This window comes from Silurus meridionalis, chromosome 5, assembly GCF_014805685.1.
Source record: "Silurus meridionalis isolate SWU-2019-XX chromosome 5, ASM1480568v1, whole genome shotgun sequence".
Taxonomy (NCBI): domain Eukaryota; kingdom Metazoa; phylum Chordata; class Actinopteri; order Siluriformes; family Siluridae; genus Silurus; species Silurus meridionalis.
In genome coordinates, this window is record NC_060888.1 from 13,306,284 (window position 1) to 13,322,586 (window position 16,303).

At 38.5% G+C, this 16,303-nt stretch overlaps 1 protein-coding gene across 7 annotated transcripts in view; it reads left to right on the forward strand.

Annotated features, from left to right (window-relative positions):
* bcorl1 (BCL6 corepressor-like 1) overlaps nt 1-16,303 on the forward strand; it is a 43,242-nt gene that overhangs the window by 19,237 nt on the left and 7,702 nt on the right. For all 7 annotated transcript variants that reach the window (XM_046849566.1, XM_046849562.1, XM_046849559.1 and 4 more), the window contains exons 6-8: nt 14,074-14,270; nt 14,514-14,777; nt 15,444-15,610. In XM_046849566.1, the coding sequence (XP_046705522.1) occupies nt 14,074-14,270; nt 14,514-14,777; nt 15,444-15,610 (628 nt within the window). The remainder of the gene's footprint in view (nt 1-14,073; nt 14,271-14,513; nt 14,778-15,443; nt 15,611-16,303) is intronic.

Below are 16,303 nucleotides of genomic sequence, written 5' to 3' on the forward strand. Positions count from 1 at the left end.
GATGACCGGGGCCATGTATTGCGAGATTTTGGGGAACAACCTCCTTCCCTCAGTTAGAGCATTGAAGATGGGTCGAGGCTGGGTCTTCCAACATGACAATGACCGAAGCACACAGCCAGGATAACCAAGGAGTGGCTCTGTAAGAAGCATATCAAGGTTCTGGCATGGCCTAGCCAGTCTCCAGACCTAAACCCAATAGAGAATCTTTGGAGGGAGCTCAAACTCCGTGTTTCTCAGCGACAGGCCAGAAACCTGACTGATCTAGAGAAGATCTGTGTGGAGGAGTGGGACAAAATCCTTCCTGCAGTGTGTGCAAACCTGGTGAAAAACTACAGGAAACGTTTGACCTCTGTAATTGCAAACAAAGGCTACTGTACCAAATATTAACATTGACTTTCTCAGGTGTTCAAATACTTATTTGCAGCTGTATCATACAAATAAATAGTTAAAAAATCATACATTGTGATTTCTGGAATTTTTTTTTTAGATTATGTCTCTCACAGTGGACATGCACCTACGATGACAATGTCAGACCCCTCCATGATTTCTAAGTGGGAGAACTTGCAAAATAGCAGGGTGTTCAAATACTTATTTTCCTCACTCTATATATATATATATATATATATATATATATATATATATATATATATATATATATATATATATATATATATTATAACATGATGACCAGTGAGTAAAAAAATCTGATTATCTCTTTTATCTTTTTATTAAAAGTCAAAGGCAGCAAGTGTACATTTTCTCCTCAAAGTTGATGTGTTAGACGCAGGAAAAATGGGCAAGCGTAAGGATTGGGCAAGTGAGTTTGACAAGAGCCAAGTTGTGATGGCTAGACCACTGGGTCAGAGCATCTCCAAAATTGCAGCTCTTGTGTGGTGTTCCCGGTCTGCAGTGATCAGCATCTATCAAAAGTGGTCCAAGTAAGGAACAGTGGTGAATCGGCGACAGGATCATGGGCGGTCAACGCTCATTGATGCACGTGGAAAGCGAAGGCTGGTTTGGGGTCAGTCAGATGCCTCCCTGATGGTCTTGCATGATGGATAAGTATTTGACTGTATTTCTCAGTATTGAGGACACCAAAAATCGTGATCAATACTCAAACCCCATTTGCAGAAATGCAGCCCCAAACTTGCAGGGAACTTCCATCATGCTTCACTGTTGCCTGCAGATTATTGAATTGCTCTCCAGCTTTTTGACAAACAACTTGCCTGCTGCAGCAGCCAAATATTTCCGGCTCATCTGTATAGAGTAGCTGCAGACATTTTTTCCTGCGTGCATAGTTGAGTTAGTAAGTCTAGTTTCCATGATGGGGATATGGCTTTTTGGCCTCAGTTCTTCCATGAACACCACTTCTGGACAGATGGGTATACCTGTGTCCCTCTGGTTACTACCATTTCTTTGCTGTTGACACTGTTTTATATTTTCCGATGTTGAAGTGAAGTAAGCGTGATGTGCCTTTCATCAAATGCATTAAGTTTCCTTAGTTGACCACTGCATCTACAGTCCTCTACTTTGCCCGTTTTCACACACATGTTTTTGTTTCAGTTAACAGCCTGTGTTTCAACCTACATATGAAATTATTCCAAGCATCTGCTTGCTATTATTAATTAATTATACAACTGCCTCTGATCCTACAAAATCCCTGTCAAAGTGTGCAAAATTTAGAATTGAAATCCAAAGGGTAGTCACACTAAATATTGATTTGATTTGGACTTCTATTTTGTATATACACAGTATTTCACCCCTCCCATTTCAGCAACCATTTAAGGTATATCTTCTAAAGGGACAATTCTATAGAAATGAAACTTGGATATATCAATGTGCAGCTTGTATAGCTTTTTTCATTATTATTTTTTTCTTTCAATTTAATGTTGCAGCCTTCAATTGTTCAGATGGATTTTTTTCTTTATCAATCTACACTCAGTAACCCATAATTACAATGTGAAAATGAAATTATAGAAATGTCTGAGTGTCTAAATGAAAAATTTGAAATATCACATGTACATCCAGTACAAGTATTCAGACTCTTTGCAACAAGAGTTGAAAATTAGCCCAGGTGCCTCCCACTTCTCTTGATTGTTGCTGAGGTGTTTTTACACTTTGACTGGAGTTTACCTGTGGAAAGGTTTATGCAATGGACACGATTTTGAAAGGCACACAACTCTCTATAAAAGGCCTCACAGCTGACAATGAATATCAGATAAAAAAAAAAAAAAAGCCATGAGGTCACAGGAACTGCCTGCAGAGCTCAGAGACAGTATTGTTGCAAGGCACAGATCCCAAAAGCACAGTTGCCTCCATTATTCTCAATTGAAAGAAGTGTGGCACAACCAGGACTCTTGCAATAGCTGTGAGCTTATAACTGTTTGGCCTTGATTCTAAACGTTATGTGTGGAAGAAACAAGGCACCACCTATCACCAGCACCACCACCATCAAAACCATCCCTAAAGTGAAGTATGATGGTGGCAGCACAGACTTGGCAACTGGTCAGGGTTAAGGGGAAAGCTGACAGCACTCAGTCTGCCTCAGTCTGGGCAAAGGTTCACCTTCTTACATGACAACAACCCTAAGCACAGAGCCAAGACAACACTGGAGTGACTTAAGGACAACTCTGTGAGAGGCCCAGCCAGAGCCCCAACTTGAACTGTATTAAAAATCTCTGGAGAGATCTGAAAGTGGCTGTCCACCGACGGTCCCTATCCAAACTGAATAGTTTGAGAGGATTTGCCATGAAGTATGGCAGAAATGGCCCCCAATCCAGGTGTGCAAAGCTTGTTGCATCATACCCAAAAAGAGTTTAGGCTGTAATTTTTGCCAAAGGTTCTTCAACTAACTGAGTAAAGGGTCTAAATACTTAAGTATTTAAAAAATGTTATATTTCAGTTTTGTTTTGTTTTTTAATAAAAAAAAAAAAGTACTGCTATATGTGGATTTTTTCCCCAAACTGTTACTGCAAAGCTGGACAATTTTAGGGCTGCAACAACTGATTATTATTATTTTGTCATTTTATTAAGATTATTGTTGAGGAGTTCATGGGGGATTTCTTCTTGAACAAATTTACTCATGCAGGGTTGTTTCTTTCTGTAAAAAAAAAAAAAAAAAAGTAGTTGAGTATCAAAGGTGTAAATCAACATTTGTATTGTTTTCCAACGATAACAGCAGTTGGCAAATTGACAACCATTCTTAAAAATAGACATTCAGTTGTGAAGATATAAGCATCTAGAATATATAATTAATTTAATTTTGCATAATAATGAAATGATATATACATAAATATACAAACATTGACATTGACATGCAGTTGCAGGGAGAAGAGGTGGAGAAGGTGGAGGAGTTCAGGTACCTGGGGTCAACAGTGCAAAGTAATGGAGAGTGTGTTAGAGAAGTGAAGAAAAGAGTGCAGGCAGGGTGGAGTGGGTGGAGAAGAGTGATAGCAGGAGTGATTTGTGATATAAGGGTATCTGCAAGAGTGAAAGGGAAAGTTTATAGGACTGTGGTGAGACCTGCGATGTTGTATGGTTTAGAGACAGTGGCACTGAGAAGAAGAAGATTATGTTGAGATTTTCATTGGAAGTGAAAAGGACAGGATTAGAAATGAGTTTATTAGAGAGACATCGCATGTAGGAAGTTTTGGAGACAAGGTGAGGGAGGCGAGGTTGAGATGGTTTGGACAGGTGCAGTATATCATGGGGTATATCGGTAGAAGAATGCTGAGGATGGAGCTGCCAGGAAGGAGGAAAAGAGGAAGACCAAGGATGAGGTTTATGGATGTGGTGAGGGAAGAAATGCAGGTAGTTGGTTTAAAAGAGGGGGTATGGAGACGGATGATCCGCTGTGGCAACCCCTAATGGGAGCAGCTGAAAGAAGAAGAAGAAGATATACAATGTATCCTGGCATTTTTATCTTGGAATAGGCCCAGGCTATTAGGGAGATAAAAAAATTATTGATTGAAAAACCTGGCCATTCAGTACATTTAGATAGTCAGCTGACCTTATTTGTTTGGCCCATAGCCTTACGGAACCTAAACCCGAACACCGGTAGCAACCCCAAATTCCCCCACAGGCTTGTTTCCCCATTTTCCCAACAGGCTTGTATGGTAAGCACTAGGCATGGTGGATGCATCATTTCATCTCCCTCTCTTCTTACACTTCACTCTGGTAAATCTGGATTCAGCAGACCACCTTTTCTATTACTCAAGAGTTCAATCTTTATGCTCCTTAGCAGTTTAAAGCTTTTTTTCCTGAAAATCTCCATTGACAAGTGGTTTTCTTAAGGCCACACAGCTGTTTAGTCTCAATCCCTTGAGTTTTCTTTACATTGGGGAAATAATCTTACTTTCACTATTCAGCATAGTCTTGACCTCTACTGCTGTTTTTTTATTCTATTTTTGAATTTCTTATCATAATCAATCGAGATTCTATTCTGACCACCCTATTCTTCCTTGAAGATCATGGTTCACCACTATCCTTCCAAGTTTTAATAACATGTTGGACAGTTAATAACCCAATTTTAGTAGTTTCAACAATCTTCTTAGTGGTTTTCCTTGCTTGATACAGGCTAATAATTTAAACCTTCTTGAAGCAGAGTAAGATCTTTTTCATAATCGTGGACTATGTCTTACAACAAAGAAATAAACAGCTGCTTACTGCATCAGTTAGGGTTAATCACTGCAGTAATTATCCAATAGAAGGCTCTTTTCTTTCTTTCTTTTTTGATTGTTTAGTTACATCCAGGTGGGAAAATAATTCAAATGAATGATTCATTTGAAGAATAATTGATATAATAGTTGCATGTTGGAGCCCTAATGTTGTGCTTATTGTAAAGTTAAATACAATTAATAAATCATTTAATGTACTTTGCTTGTTTGCATGTTTATAACTCAAAGGAGTATGTTGATTAAATTGGGCCATATTTCACTCAGTAGTGGTTTGTCAGTATAAATAAGGTATATTCTTGACATGGCTGACATTTGACATAAATATAAAAAGTATCTCACAGTATCTCAGTCACTTATGATAGCACAGAGATAGCAATGGTTAAATTAGTAAATGACCTGCCACTAGCCTCTGACTAGGGTTGTGTCTCTTTGTTACCTGATCTTAGTGTAACTTTTAATAACATGAATGACAATATTTCTTTATTCACATCAGACTTGCCATCCTATTTTATATTGACATCATTTTGTAATGTTAAACTGGTAAACGCTGCCCCTCATAAATATCCAGCTGGACTGACCTTTTTTTGTATCTGACTGATACCTCATAACTGCACAGTGACTTTTCCCCATCAAGCTAAAAAGTTTCCTGTCCCAGCATTAATCGATTTTGTGCATTTTCCAACATACTGTATAGCAAAGCCATATCCAGTCAAAGCCATATACATCCAGTCTGCTGTAATGGGATTATTCCGTAAATTCAATTCGGTTTTTATTTGTATAGCGCTTTTAACAATGAACATTGTCTCCAAGCAGCTTTACACAGATAATGTGGTGATTAAAATTGAATAGGTTCTTTATTAGTAAGTTTGTCCCTGATGAGTGAGCCGGTGGTGACTGTGGCAAGGAAAAACTCCCCGAGGTGGCATAAGGAAGAAACCTTGAGAGGAACCAGACTCAAGAGGGAACCTATCCTCATCTGGGTTGCACCGAATGTCCATTTATAGCAGATATACAATGTTGCAGGTTACAGTGATGATGATCAGAAGCGAAATGCAGTCCTGAGTCAATGTAGCAGTCTGTTGACATTAACTACAGTCCAATCCATCTTCATCCAATTTTACACTTCCAAATCTCCCAGTTTGACTATTCTAATCTCTGACCATAAAAGTCTGCTATTTGTTGCTTTTGTTCTTTTAAACAATCTATCAGACACATTAACCAAAGTAACCTCATCAGGTTGATTCAATTTCCTCCCCAGTCCTGTCTGCTATGCCTCCCCTGCTGACCTGGTTGAGCATTATGATTCCTTTTCTGCAATGTTTAACACTCTAGTCTCTGAAATACTGAACAGTGTTGTTTGCTCACTCTGCACCTTTGAGCTTCATCAGCTGTAAACCACCAGTTGCAATCTTGAGGAGTTAAGAATGGTCAGGTCATCACCTGCTTTGTTAAGAGCTTTAATGCTGCGGGCCCACTCTATTATGCATTAACTTTTAGTTAATAAGGAAAGCAACATGAGAATCATCTTCTCAATCTACATCTCAACAATCTACTGCAGCCTTCTTGAAATTTTTACATTCTTAAACTGACATCATCCATATGCAGCTTACCTCATCTGCCTTTATTCCTGGCAAACTCTGGGTGGACATTAAGCCACTTACCTCATTTCGTTCCATGATTCCTAAGTCGACAGACTCACCCTACAAGTTATCAGTATAACTCGAAGTATATCATTTGGATCACTTCTGTTTCTTACTGTCATCGGTGTGACAGCTGACTGCCTTGCGATACAATTCACATTATTCATGGTAATCCGGGGAATTTGTTGTAAACATCAAGTGTAACAATTCATCCTCTCGTTCATCTTCACATGGTTTTTTCCAATAGTGAAAACAGCTTCTGATGCTGCACCAGATGTAACTGAGCTGGCTGAGACAAAATGTGTAAGCGATCAAGCAGTAACTGCAGTAATACACTCATTCCTCGCCTGTGGTATGATACCTTCATGAAAACCTGCAGCTACACATATTCTCAAAAAGACCTCAATATTAATAAAACCAACCTGCCATTGAGCCATTCATCTTCATTGTTTATTCTAGGTCACCACGAAGGTCAAATCTACACAGTGCACAGTTTTTACATCAAATCTACCATCACCTTTCTCTTTGCTTCTCTCACCTGCTTCTTTACAGACATTGCTGACCTTGCAAGTTCCGCAAATTAAATGTCCATAAAAGCTAGGTTCTTCTCAATGGCTCCAAGTCCACACTATTAAAAGTACAAAGTTTAACATCTGCATCGATGACTATCTGATACCTTTCTTTTTCCAAATCAAGAGCCTTAAAATTGGTCTAGACACTAAGTTTCTTTTCATCAAAAATGTATCCTGAACTTTTCTCTATAGTCACTGCATTGTTGCGTGGCAGTGACATTTCTCAGCGCGGCACTGAATTTCTGATCAATCTTTTTGGTAAAATTTCAGATTGATTAATGTAATGGTATTCTCTATGGTATTCTAAATAAAACCCTCCACAGGTTTAAATTCAGCATGCTGCTTTCCACAGAATTACCATCTAATGCCTGATTTATTTTAAAATCATGCTACTTACTTGTCACTTTACAATACATCTGGAAAGTATTTACAGCGCTTCACTTTTTCCACATTTTTTTATGATGTTACAATGTCTACAAGCAATACCCTGTAAAGACAACGTGAAAGAAGTGTGTTTGAAATGTTTTCAAATTTTATTTGAATGAAAAGGAAAAAAATGGACATAAGTATTCACAGCCTTTGCTCAACACTTTGTTGAAGCACTTTTGTCCCCAATTACAGCCTCAAGTTTTTTTTTAGTATGATGCTACAAGCGTGGTACACCTGTTTTTGGGCAGTTTCTCCTATTCTTTTTTCAAAACCTCTCAAGCTCCATCAGGTTGGATGGGGAGCATTGGTGCACAGACATTTTTAGAACTTTATTTTAGAATGTTTAATCAGGTTTAAGTCTGGGCTCTGGCTGGGCCACTCAAGAACATTCACAGAGTTGTACCGTAGCCAATCCTTTGTTATCTTGGTTGTGTGCTTAGGGTTGTTGTCCTGTTGGAAGATGATCCATTGCCCCATTCTAAACTGCATTCATCTTTTCCTTAATCCTGACTAGTCTCTCAGTTCCTGCCACTGAAAAACATTCCCACAGCATGATGCTGCCACCACCATGCTTCATTTTAGGGATGGTATTGGCCTGGTGATGAGCAATGCCTAGTTTTCTCCAGACATGACACTTGGCATTCAGGCCAAAGAGTTTCTAATGGTCTGAGAGTCCTTCAGGTGCCTTTTCGCAAACTCCAGGCAGGCTGTCAAGTGCCTTTTACTGAGGAGAGGCTTCCATCTGGCCACTCGACCATACAGGCCTGATTGGTGGAGTGCTGCAGAGATGGTTGTTCTTCTGGAAGGTTCTCCTCTCTCCACAGAGAAACGCTGGAACTTTTTCAAAGTGACCATTGAGTTTTTGGTTACCTCCTTGACTTGAAGGCCACGTTCGCTCAGTTTGGCCAGGAGGCCCACTCTAGGAAGAGTCCTGGTGGTTCCAAACCTCTTACATTTATGGATGATCGAGGCCACTGTGCTCATCGGGACCTTCAATGCTGCAGAAATTTTTCTGTAGCCTTTCCCAGATCCTTGCCTCAATGCAATCCTGTCTCAGAGGTTAGGGGACCTTTATATGGACAGGTGTGTGCCTTTCCAAATCATGTCCAATCAACTGAATTAACCACAGGTGGACTCCAATCAAGTTTCCAATCAGTGGAAACAGGACGCACCTGAGCTCAATTTTAGTGTCATGGCAAAGGCTGTGAATACTTATGTACATGTGATTTTTTTTTTTTTTTTTTTTTCTAAATATTTTTTCATCTAGATTTTTGAGGAAAATAATGAATTTAATTCATTTTGGAATAATGCACTGGATATCCTCACCCTTTCTTACCACTCAGACCTCTATGTTTACACCTGTTCCCTGCATTGCTTACTGCCTTATGATTGTTACACTTACTATTTTAGTACCGTGGGTGCTAAGACTTTCAGTTGACTCTAGAACTTTTTCTCTACAAATCCTTAAATCAGACTGGGTTTATTTTAAATCCCTTTTAAAAACTCATTTGTTTACACTGTCTTTTTTTTATTTCTACTTGATTGGAGCATTAAATAACACAGTTGAGTGTTTAATTAAGGTTTCCATTAATTAATTGTATTATTGTTGTTTGTTATTTCTTCTATTTTTTGAACAAGTTAAAAGAAGCTTGCCATGTTATCAAGAAACTTGCTTTTAAAGCAAAGTTTTCTGTCCTGTAGACTTTTCTGTGGTGGAAAACGTAAATTTAATTGGGCCAGATTGGGGCCTAAACCTAATCACAGCATACCAGTAGTGCATCATATTGTTAGTTGTATTGTGTAATATACTATGTTTTGTGATGTGAATCATATCGTCTGGAAAATATTTATATATTTAGGTTCAGCCTCTGGTATGATCATTGGGAATCTAAATCTGAATTTCTGAAACTCTTTTTTCAAAATGTCTATTTTCAATGCAATGCAAAGCTGAGTTGAATGTAGGTTTTAAAAGTCTTTTATAAATTTTTGTTAATCGTCAAACAGAAATGGCATCAGAATGTTTCACAGCGAACTGGCCAACAATTTACAATGAGCATTATCAGCTTCAACTCTTATTTACAACCCCAATTCCAAACAAGTTGGGACCCGCGTCCCAACTTGTTTGGAATTGGGGTTGTAAATAAGAGTTGAAGTAAATAATAATAGTATACAATGATTTGCAGATCCTATAAACAACTGTTTAAACTGTGAAAATATACCATTTTAAGAAAAAAAAAAAAAGGTAATTTTAACACGTCTCAAAAAAGTTGGGACAGGCTCATATTGACCACAGGTAGCATCACATCATCTTTTAACAATAGTCTGTCAACATCTGGGCAGGAAACCAGTTGCTGGAGTTTTGGGAGAAAAATGTTATCCCATTATTGCCTGATATAAGATTCTAACCGCTCAACGCTCCTGGGTCCTGCGTATTTTTAATTTCAAGATCCAGCAAATATTTTCAGTTAAAAGGGGTAAGGTGTAAAGAGCGCTTTTTACTTGTTACATGTGCATTACTTTTTTTTTTCACATATCCAAGCAATGTTAAGAAGCTGTGTTTAGTGCACAGGGTCAGCCATGATATAGCGACGCTGAAGCACAGAGGGTAAAGGGCCTTGCTCAAGGGCCCAAGAGTGGCAGCTTGGCGATACTGATATTTTAAATTAATAAAATCCTAACTATTAGGGAAGCCATGCTGTGGATCCAGTCTGCGGTTTAGCATTGTCCTGCTGAAATATGCAAGGCCTTCCTTGAAAAAGACATCTTCTAGACAGGAGCATATGCTGCTCTAAAATGTGGATATCTTTTAGTATTGATGGTGCCTTTCCACATGTGCAAGCTGCCTATTCCATAGGCACTAATGTACCCCGATACATTAGAGATGTAGGCCTTTGAGCTGAGCGCTGATAACAAGCTGGAAGGTCCCTCTTCACTTTAGCCTAGAGGCCCATAGTTGCCAAAAAAAAAAGTTACATTTTGATTCGTCTGACCACAGAACAGCTTTCCACTTTAGCACAGACCATTTTACATGAGCTTTGGCCCAGACAAGACAGCAGTGTTTCTGGATCATGTTCATGTATGGCTTTTCCTTTGCATGATAGAGCTTTAACTTGCATTTTTGGATGGCATGAAGAACTGTGTTCACAGACAGTGATACTGGAAGTATTCCTGAGCCCATGCAGTGATGTCCATCACAGAACCATGCCTGATTTTAATGCAGTGCCATTTGATAGCCTGAAGTTCATGGGCTTCCAGTATTGATTTTCGCCCTTTTCGCTTGCGCACAGAGATTTCCCCAGATTCTCTGAATCTTTTGATGATATGTACTGTAGTTGATATTTTTAAAGCCTTTGCAAGTTACATTGAGGAACATTTATAGATGCAGCTTTTCACAAATTGGTGAGAAACTGCCCATCTTTACTTCTGATAGACTCTGACTCTCGAAGAAGCTCATCATGTTATTGACCTGTTGCCAATCAACTTAGTTAGTTGCAAAATGTTCTTCTAGCTCTACCTTGTTAGTACCACTTATTTTCCCAGTATGTTGATGCTTCTGCAACATCTTTTTTGAGATGTTATTGCAATCAATTTTAAAGTTAAAACTTTTCCTTAAAATGGTAAAATTTTTTCAGTTTTAACATTTGATATGTTTTCTATGTTCTATTGTGTATAAAATATGGGTTTATTAGTGTATTAGTGTACAAATAATATCAGTGGGAACATGAGTCTTGGATTATGGCTGATTTGAATAATACAATTACAGTGGTACCTCGACATACGAGTTTAATTCGTTCCGTAACCTTACTCGTATGTCAAATTGCTCGTATTTCAAAGCAAATTTCCCCATTAAAATTAATTGAAATGCCATTAATCCATTCCAGCCCCCAAAATGCCACCCCAGTTGTTTTTGTTACGTGTTTTTGAATGAGAAAAATGTATTTATAAATGACAAAAAAAACTCGCGTATCAAAGCAAAAAATTGACCGAGTGACTGCTCGTATCTCAAAAAACTCGTATGTTAGGGCACTCGTATGTCGAGGTACCACTGTATTATAACCCTTGTTTCAGTTTGAGAATTTATTTTATACAGCAAACTCTTTAAATTAAAAACTGCTAGTCAGTGTCTCTAAATAGGCAAACAAGAAATTAGGGTTTCTTTAAAAATTGAGGCAATTTGCTTTTAAAATCAGAATAAAATTTGTGTGTGACCTCATATAAAGTAAATAAACTCATTGAGAAATGTATTTGAAACACCTGTAAACATACTCATTCATGCTATTAACCAATCAGCCAATCATGTGGCAAGAGGGAAATGCTTCAAATGAAACAGATCTGGGCGTATAAAGCTTAGGGTACTGCTCACATCAACCTCAGAAGGGAGAAATATTTGATCTCAGTGTTTGGGCCCAGCACATGATGGTTGGTGCCAGACGGTGTGATCTGAATATTTTTATAACTGCTGACTTATGAGTTCTGGGGGTACACGTAGCACCCTATAATGACAAAGTGGAAACAGAATTCTTGTTTTCATGTTTTTTATTAATTTTTTTATTTAAAAAAAAACTGAAACATCACATGTACATAAGTATTCAGACCCTTTATTTAGTACTTCGTTAAAGCACCTTTGGCAGCATTTACAACCTTAAGTCTTTTTGGGTATGATTCAACAAGCTTTGCACACCCACACATTTGCATACCTTTTCTGCCATTCCTCTTGGTAAATCCTCTCAAGCTGTTCAGGTTGGTGGACAGCCACTTTCCAGTCTCTACAGAGATGTTCAATAGGGTTCGAGTCAGGGCTCTGGCTCCACCTTTATAGGACATTTATAGAGTTGTAAGCCACTCCTGTGTTGTCTTGGCTGTGTGCTTAGGGTCTTTGTCATGTAGGAAGTTTAACCTTCACCCAGACGGAGGTGCTAAGTGCAGGCATTTTGTTGAGGATGTCATTCTGGAACTTTGTATAATTACCAAATAAGCTCTCCGGAGCTCAGTCAGACTCACCATCCGCTTCTTGGTCACCTCTCTTACTAAAGCCCTTCTCCCTGATTGCTCAATTTGGCCAGGCGACTAGCTCTTACAAGAGTCCTGGTTGTGCCACACTTCTTCCATTTGAGAATTATGGACGCCACTGTGCGCTTTGGAATTTTCTGTACATTTTTTTTAACCCTTTCCAAAATCTGTACCTTGCAACAAACCTGTCTCTGAGCTCTACAGGCAGTTCCTTTGACCTTATGGATTGGCTAATGGCCAGCTGTAAGGCCTTCTATAGACAGGAGTGTGCCTTTTTATCATGGACAATCATGTCCAATCAATAAACTTTTCCACAGGTAGACTCCAGTCAAGGTGTAGAAACATCTCAGACTTGAGAAAGTAGACAAATCAGTTTGAGGTGTTCGTTACACAAAGAAAACATTTATGTGACACAAAAAAAAAAGATTGAAAAGAGAAGTGCTTGACTGTATGGTGTAAAAAAACAAAACAAAAAGGCGATGGTCTCAGGGATGCTCGTGCATGGTGTAGAATTGGTGATTGTCTATGGCAGCGGTCCCCAACCTTTTTTGTGCCACGGACCAGTTTAATGTCCGACAATATTTTCATGGACCGGCCTTTAAGGTGTGGTGGATAAATACAACAAAACAAAATTATACGTACAGCATAAAAACTGATATTTTCGAAATATAATAATAAACATGAATCCACTGTGTTGTTTTTTGTTTATTTTGCTAGCTTGGGGGGTTTCATTTAGTGGTAATGTATTTTGTGTTAGCGGCCGGAGCAGCCCCTTTAAGAAGGTAGCGGATGGAGGTAAGACATGTGACCGAGGCAAGCATCATGACATGCATCAAGAGTGAGTCATAGACAGATGTGGTGGAGAGAATCCAGTAATTTTCCAAAATAAAGCTGTTCAGAATCAGATAATAAATAAAATGGAAATAATATGTTATGCATTTTTTCTGTGCGACCCAGTACCAATTGACCCACGGACCGGTGCTGGTCCACGGCCCAGGGGTTGGGGACCGCTGGTCTATTGAGTTTTCATGCAGAGTGTAGGAAAGGTGATGGACTAAGGGTTGCTCACGCATGGTGTAAAATTGGTTATGGTCTGAGACATGCTCATGCATTATGTAGTAGTGGTGCTGCTGAAATGGGAGAATTATACAGGATTGAAGGGTTCTTGATCATATCCTATACTGATATACATACTCTATCCTTACCCAACTCAAATGAACTCTTAAGACAAAACCAGATTTAAACAGCACTCCAACACCACCATCAAAACACCAATTAGAATATTCGAAAGAATTGTGTTCTCTCCTCAGTTACAGTTTCAGAGAACCTATGTATGTCTAAGTGCAGCGAGTCCCAATGTTTTTTTTTGTTTTTTTATTTTACCAAACTGTGTGGGTTTTTCCTTGATGTAGTGAAGTAACATACTAAACAAAATGCTTTGCTCAACTGGTGGTATATGATGAGTGTATCATGTTTTCTGAAACAAATTTGGTGTATACTAATATGTTCTCTCTCACACACACACACACACACACACATATATATATATATGAATACAGTGCAGGACCTTGTATAGACATACTGTACACAATCAAATGTTTGGTGGTTTATCGGTAACTTTTGTTTTAAATTTAAACTTTCACATTATTACTTTAGCCAGAGATAACCAGATATATAGTCATTAGCACATCCTTTAGTAAAAATAAGTAGGAATGGCGACTTATAGGACAGTCTTTGTTTTTACAGATGTGGACCCTCCTCTTAATGCCACTTTACCATGTGAAGACCCCAATCCTGATCTCAGTCCCCGGAAGTCCCTGAACACCCGCTCAGGGACCATGCGACTTCACGAGAGTTCATCCACCCCAGAATGCAACGACAAACCTCCAGGAAAGAGAAAGTTCAAAAGCAAGCACTTGTGTGATACTGAGGAACAGAAAAAGGTTGGCTTAATAAATATCTACTGTTGATAAATGACATCTGATTTAGAAAAAGACGACTTCTGTTGATAATTTTCTAATGAAAGAAAGTGCTTATTTGTAACTTAGTCTTTCAGTGCCCTCTGCTGACATATGGAATTCTTACAAAAGTCATCCATTGCTCTTTCTCAGTAGTTGAACTGCTTCTATCCGTTTAATATGATTTGCTTTTTGTTGCTTTCTCCTTACCTGATGTCCTCATTTCAGCTCAAGATCAAACGAGGCCTTGCAGGGAAGCGCTCCTCATCCCTCTCCACAGATGATGACAGCCCTTTGGCCAAAAAACCTTCCACACCATACTCGGCTCCAAAGGATACATTATCTCCTGTTTCTAAAAAGAAAGGGCCTGGAAAGGGTGGGGTCCCAGAATCCACACCAAGCCGTCCTGTACCTCCAGAGGTTCGCCGATTGATTGTGAACAAAAATGCAGGGGAGACATTGTTACAAAGAGCTGCTAGGCTGGGATACCAGGTATAGAAAATTTTTTTTCTTCATATACATCTGTGGCAAATATAATATGGCAAATGGTACTTTGTTGTACTAGTTTTACCAGACAGGGCATATGAAAACAAATCCATGACCCCAAATGTTGCTGTTTTTTGTTCTTTTTTTGTAAGTTTTTTTATTCCCATAGTATAACTATTTACTGCTGCCTTGATTGTTTTGCTAGTGTATTAAGCTATTAAGGCTTATGGATGGAGTTAAAAAATGACACTTCTACAAAAACAATTTCCAACTAAAACAGAATATTTAAATTTTAAAACCAGTACAAAGAAATTTATATATATATATATATATATATATATATATATATATATATATATATATATATATATATTATCTCAGGTGATGCTGCATTAAAAAGTTCTTTGACAAACCATTACTGAAAAAACACAGTCAGTTCCAGCATCCACAGATCGTGCTCATCTGAAGTGGACATGATGATGCATGGTGGAAACATGTAATGTGGTTTGATGAGTCAGCCTTTCAGCTTGTTTATGGAAATAACGGATGTTGTTTGCTCTAAGCCAAAGAAGAAAAGGACCAGATTGTTTCCAGCATAAAGTTCAAAAGTCAGGATCTGTTTTTTTATACTGTTTTTTTCTTTTTTTTAATTTTTTTTTATTTTGCTTAAAGGAAGTGGTGCTGTATTGCTTAGAAAAGGATGTGCGAGAGGTGAACCGGCGGGACAATGCTGGCTACACAGCACTGCATGAGGCGTGCACTCGGGGATGGACACACATTGTGCAGGTGCTGCTGAAGCATGGAGCTGATGTTAATTGTAGTGCACAAGATGGGACACGGTGAGCAAAAGGAACACACCACCAGTAGTGAGCTGATCAAATGTCTTTTGTACTATTTATTAGGCTTGCTTATATTGTACTTTAAAAGTAAAATTCTGATGTCTGCTAAAGGCCCATTCACACTGGTCGCTTAGGGTGTAGAGTTAACATTGCGTTAGGGCACACTAAATTCTAGCTAATGACACATTTTTAGGAAAACAGTTTGGTCGTTTCTAACTTGTCCAGAGCTTTTAGCAGATCACTTTGGATAAAAAAAAAAAAAAGCATAGAAGAGGTTAGAGGTTATTAGAGGTTAAAAATATGAGGTTTGATGAGTCAAACTTTCCCATGAAAATGGTAATGTTCTCCTGTTCGAAGACGTAAAGGACCATCCAGGTGGTTGTTTGCATAAAGTTAAAAACTCCATGGTCTGCCATGCTTTATGGGTGTATTGGTAAATCTTCACACATGTGGAGACATCAACAATCCAGGCACACTATATGAACAAAAGTCTGCTTACTAATGCAAGTTTGACATCTACTACAGTGGAGTTTTAAGTTGATGTTCTTGTATTGTGTTGGATAATTCTGTATACTAATGAGAGTTACAAAATGGGATAAAATTTATAAGACATTAACCCCAATACTGAGTAGCAGTTCAGTGCAATTAACTAACAGGAGCGTAGAAATGGTTTACTGGTGACTTATTCTATCA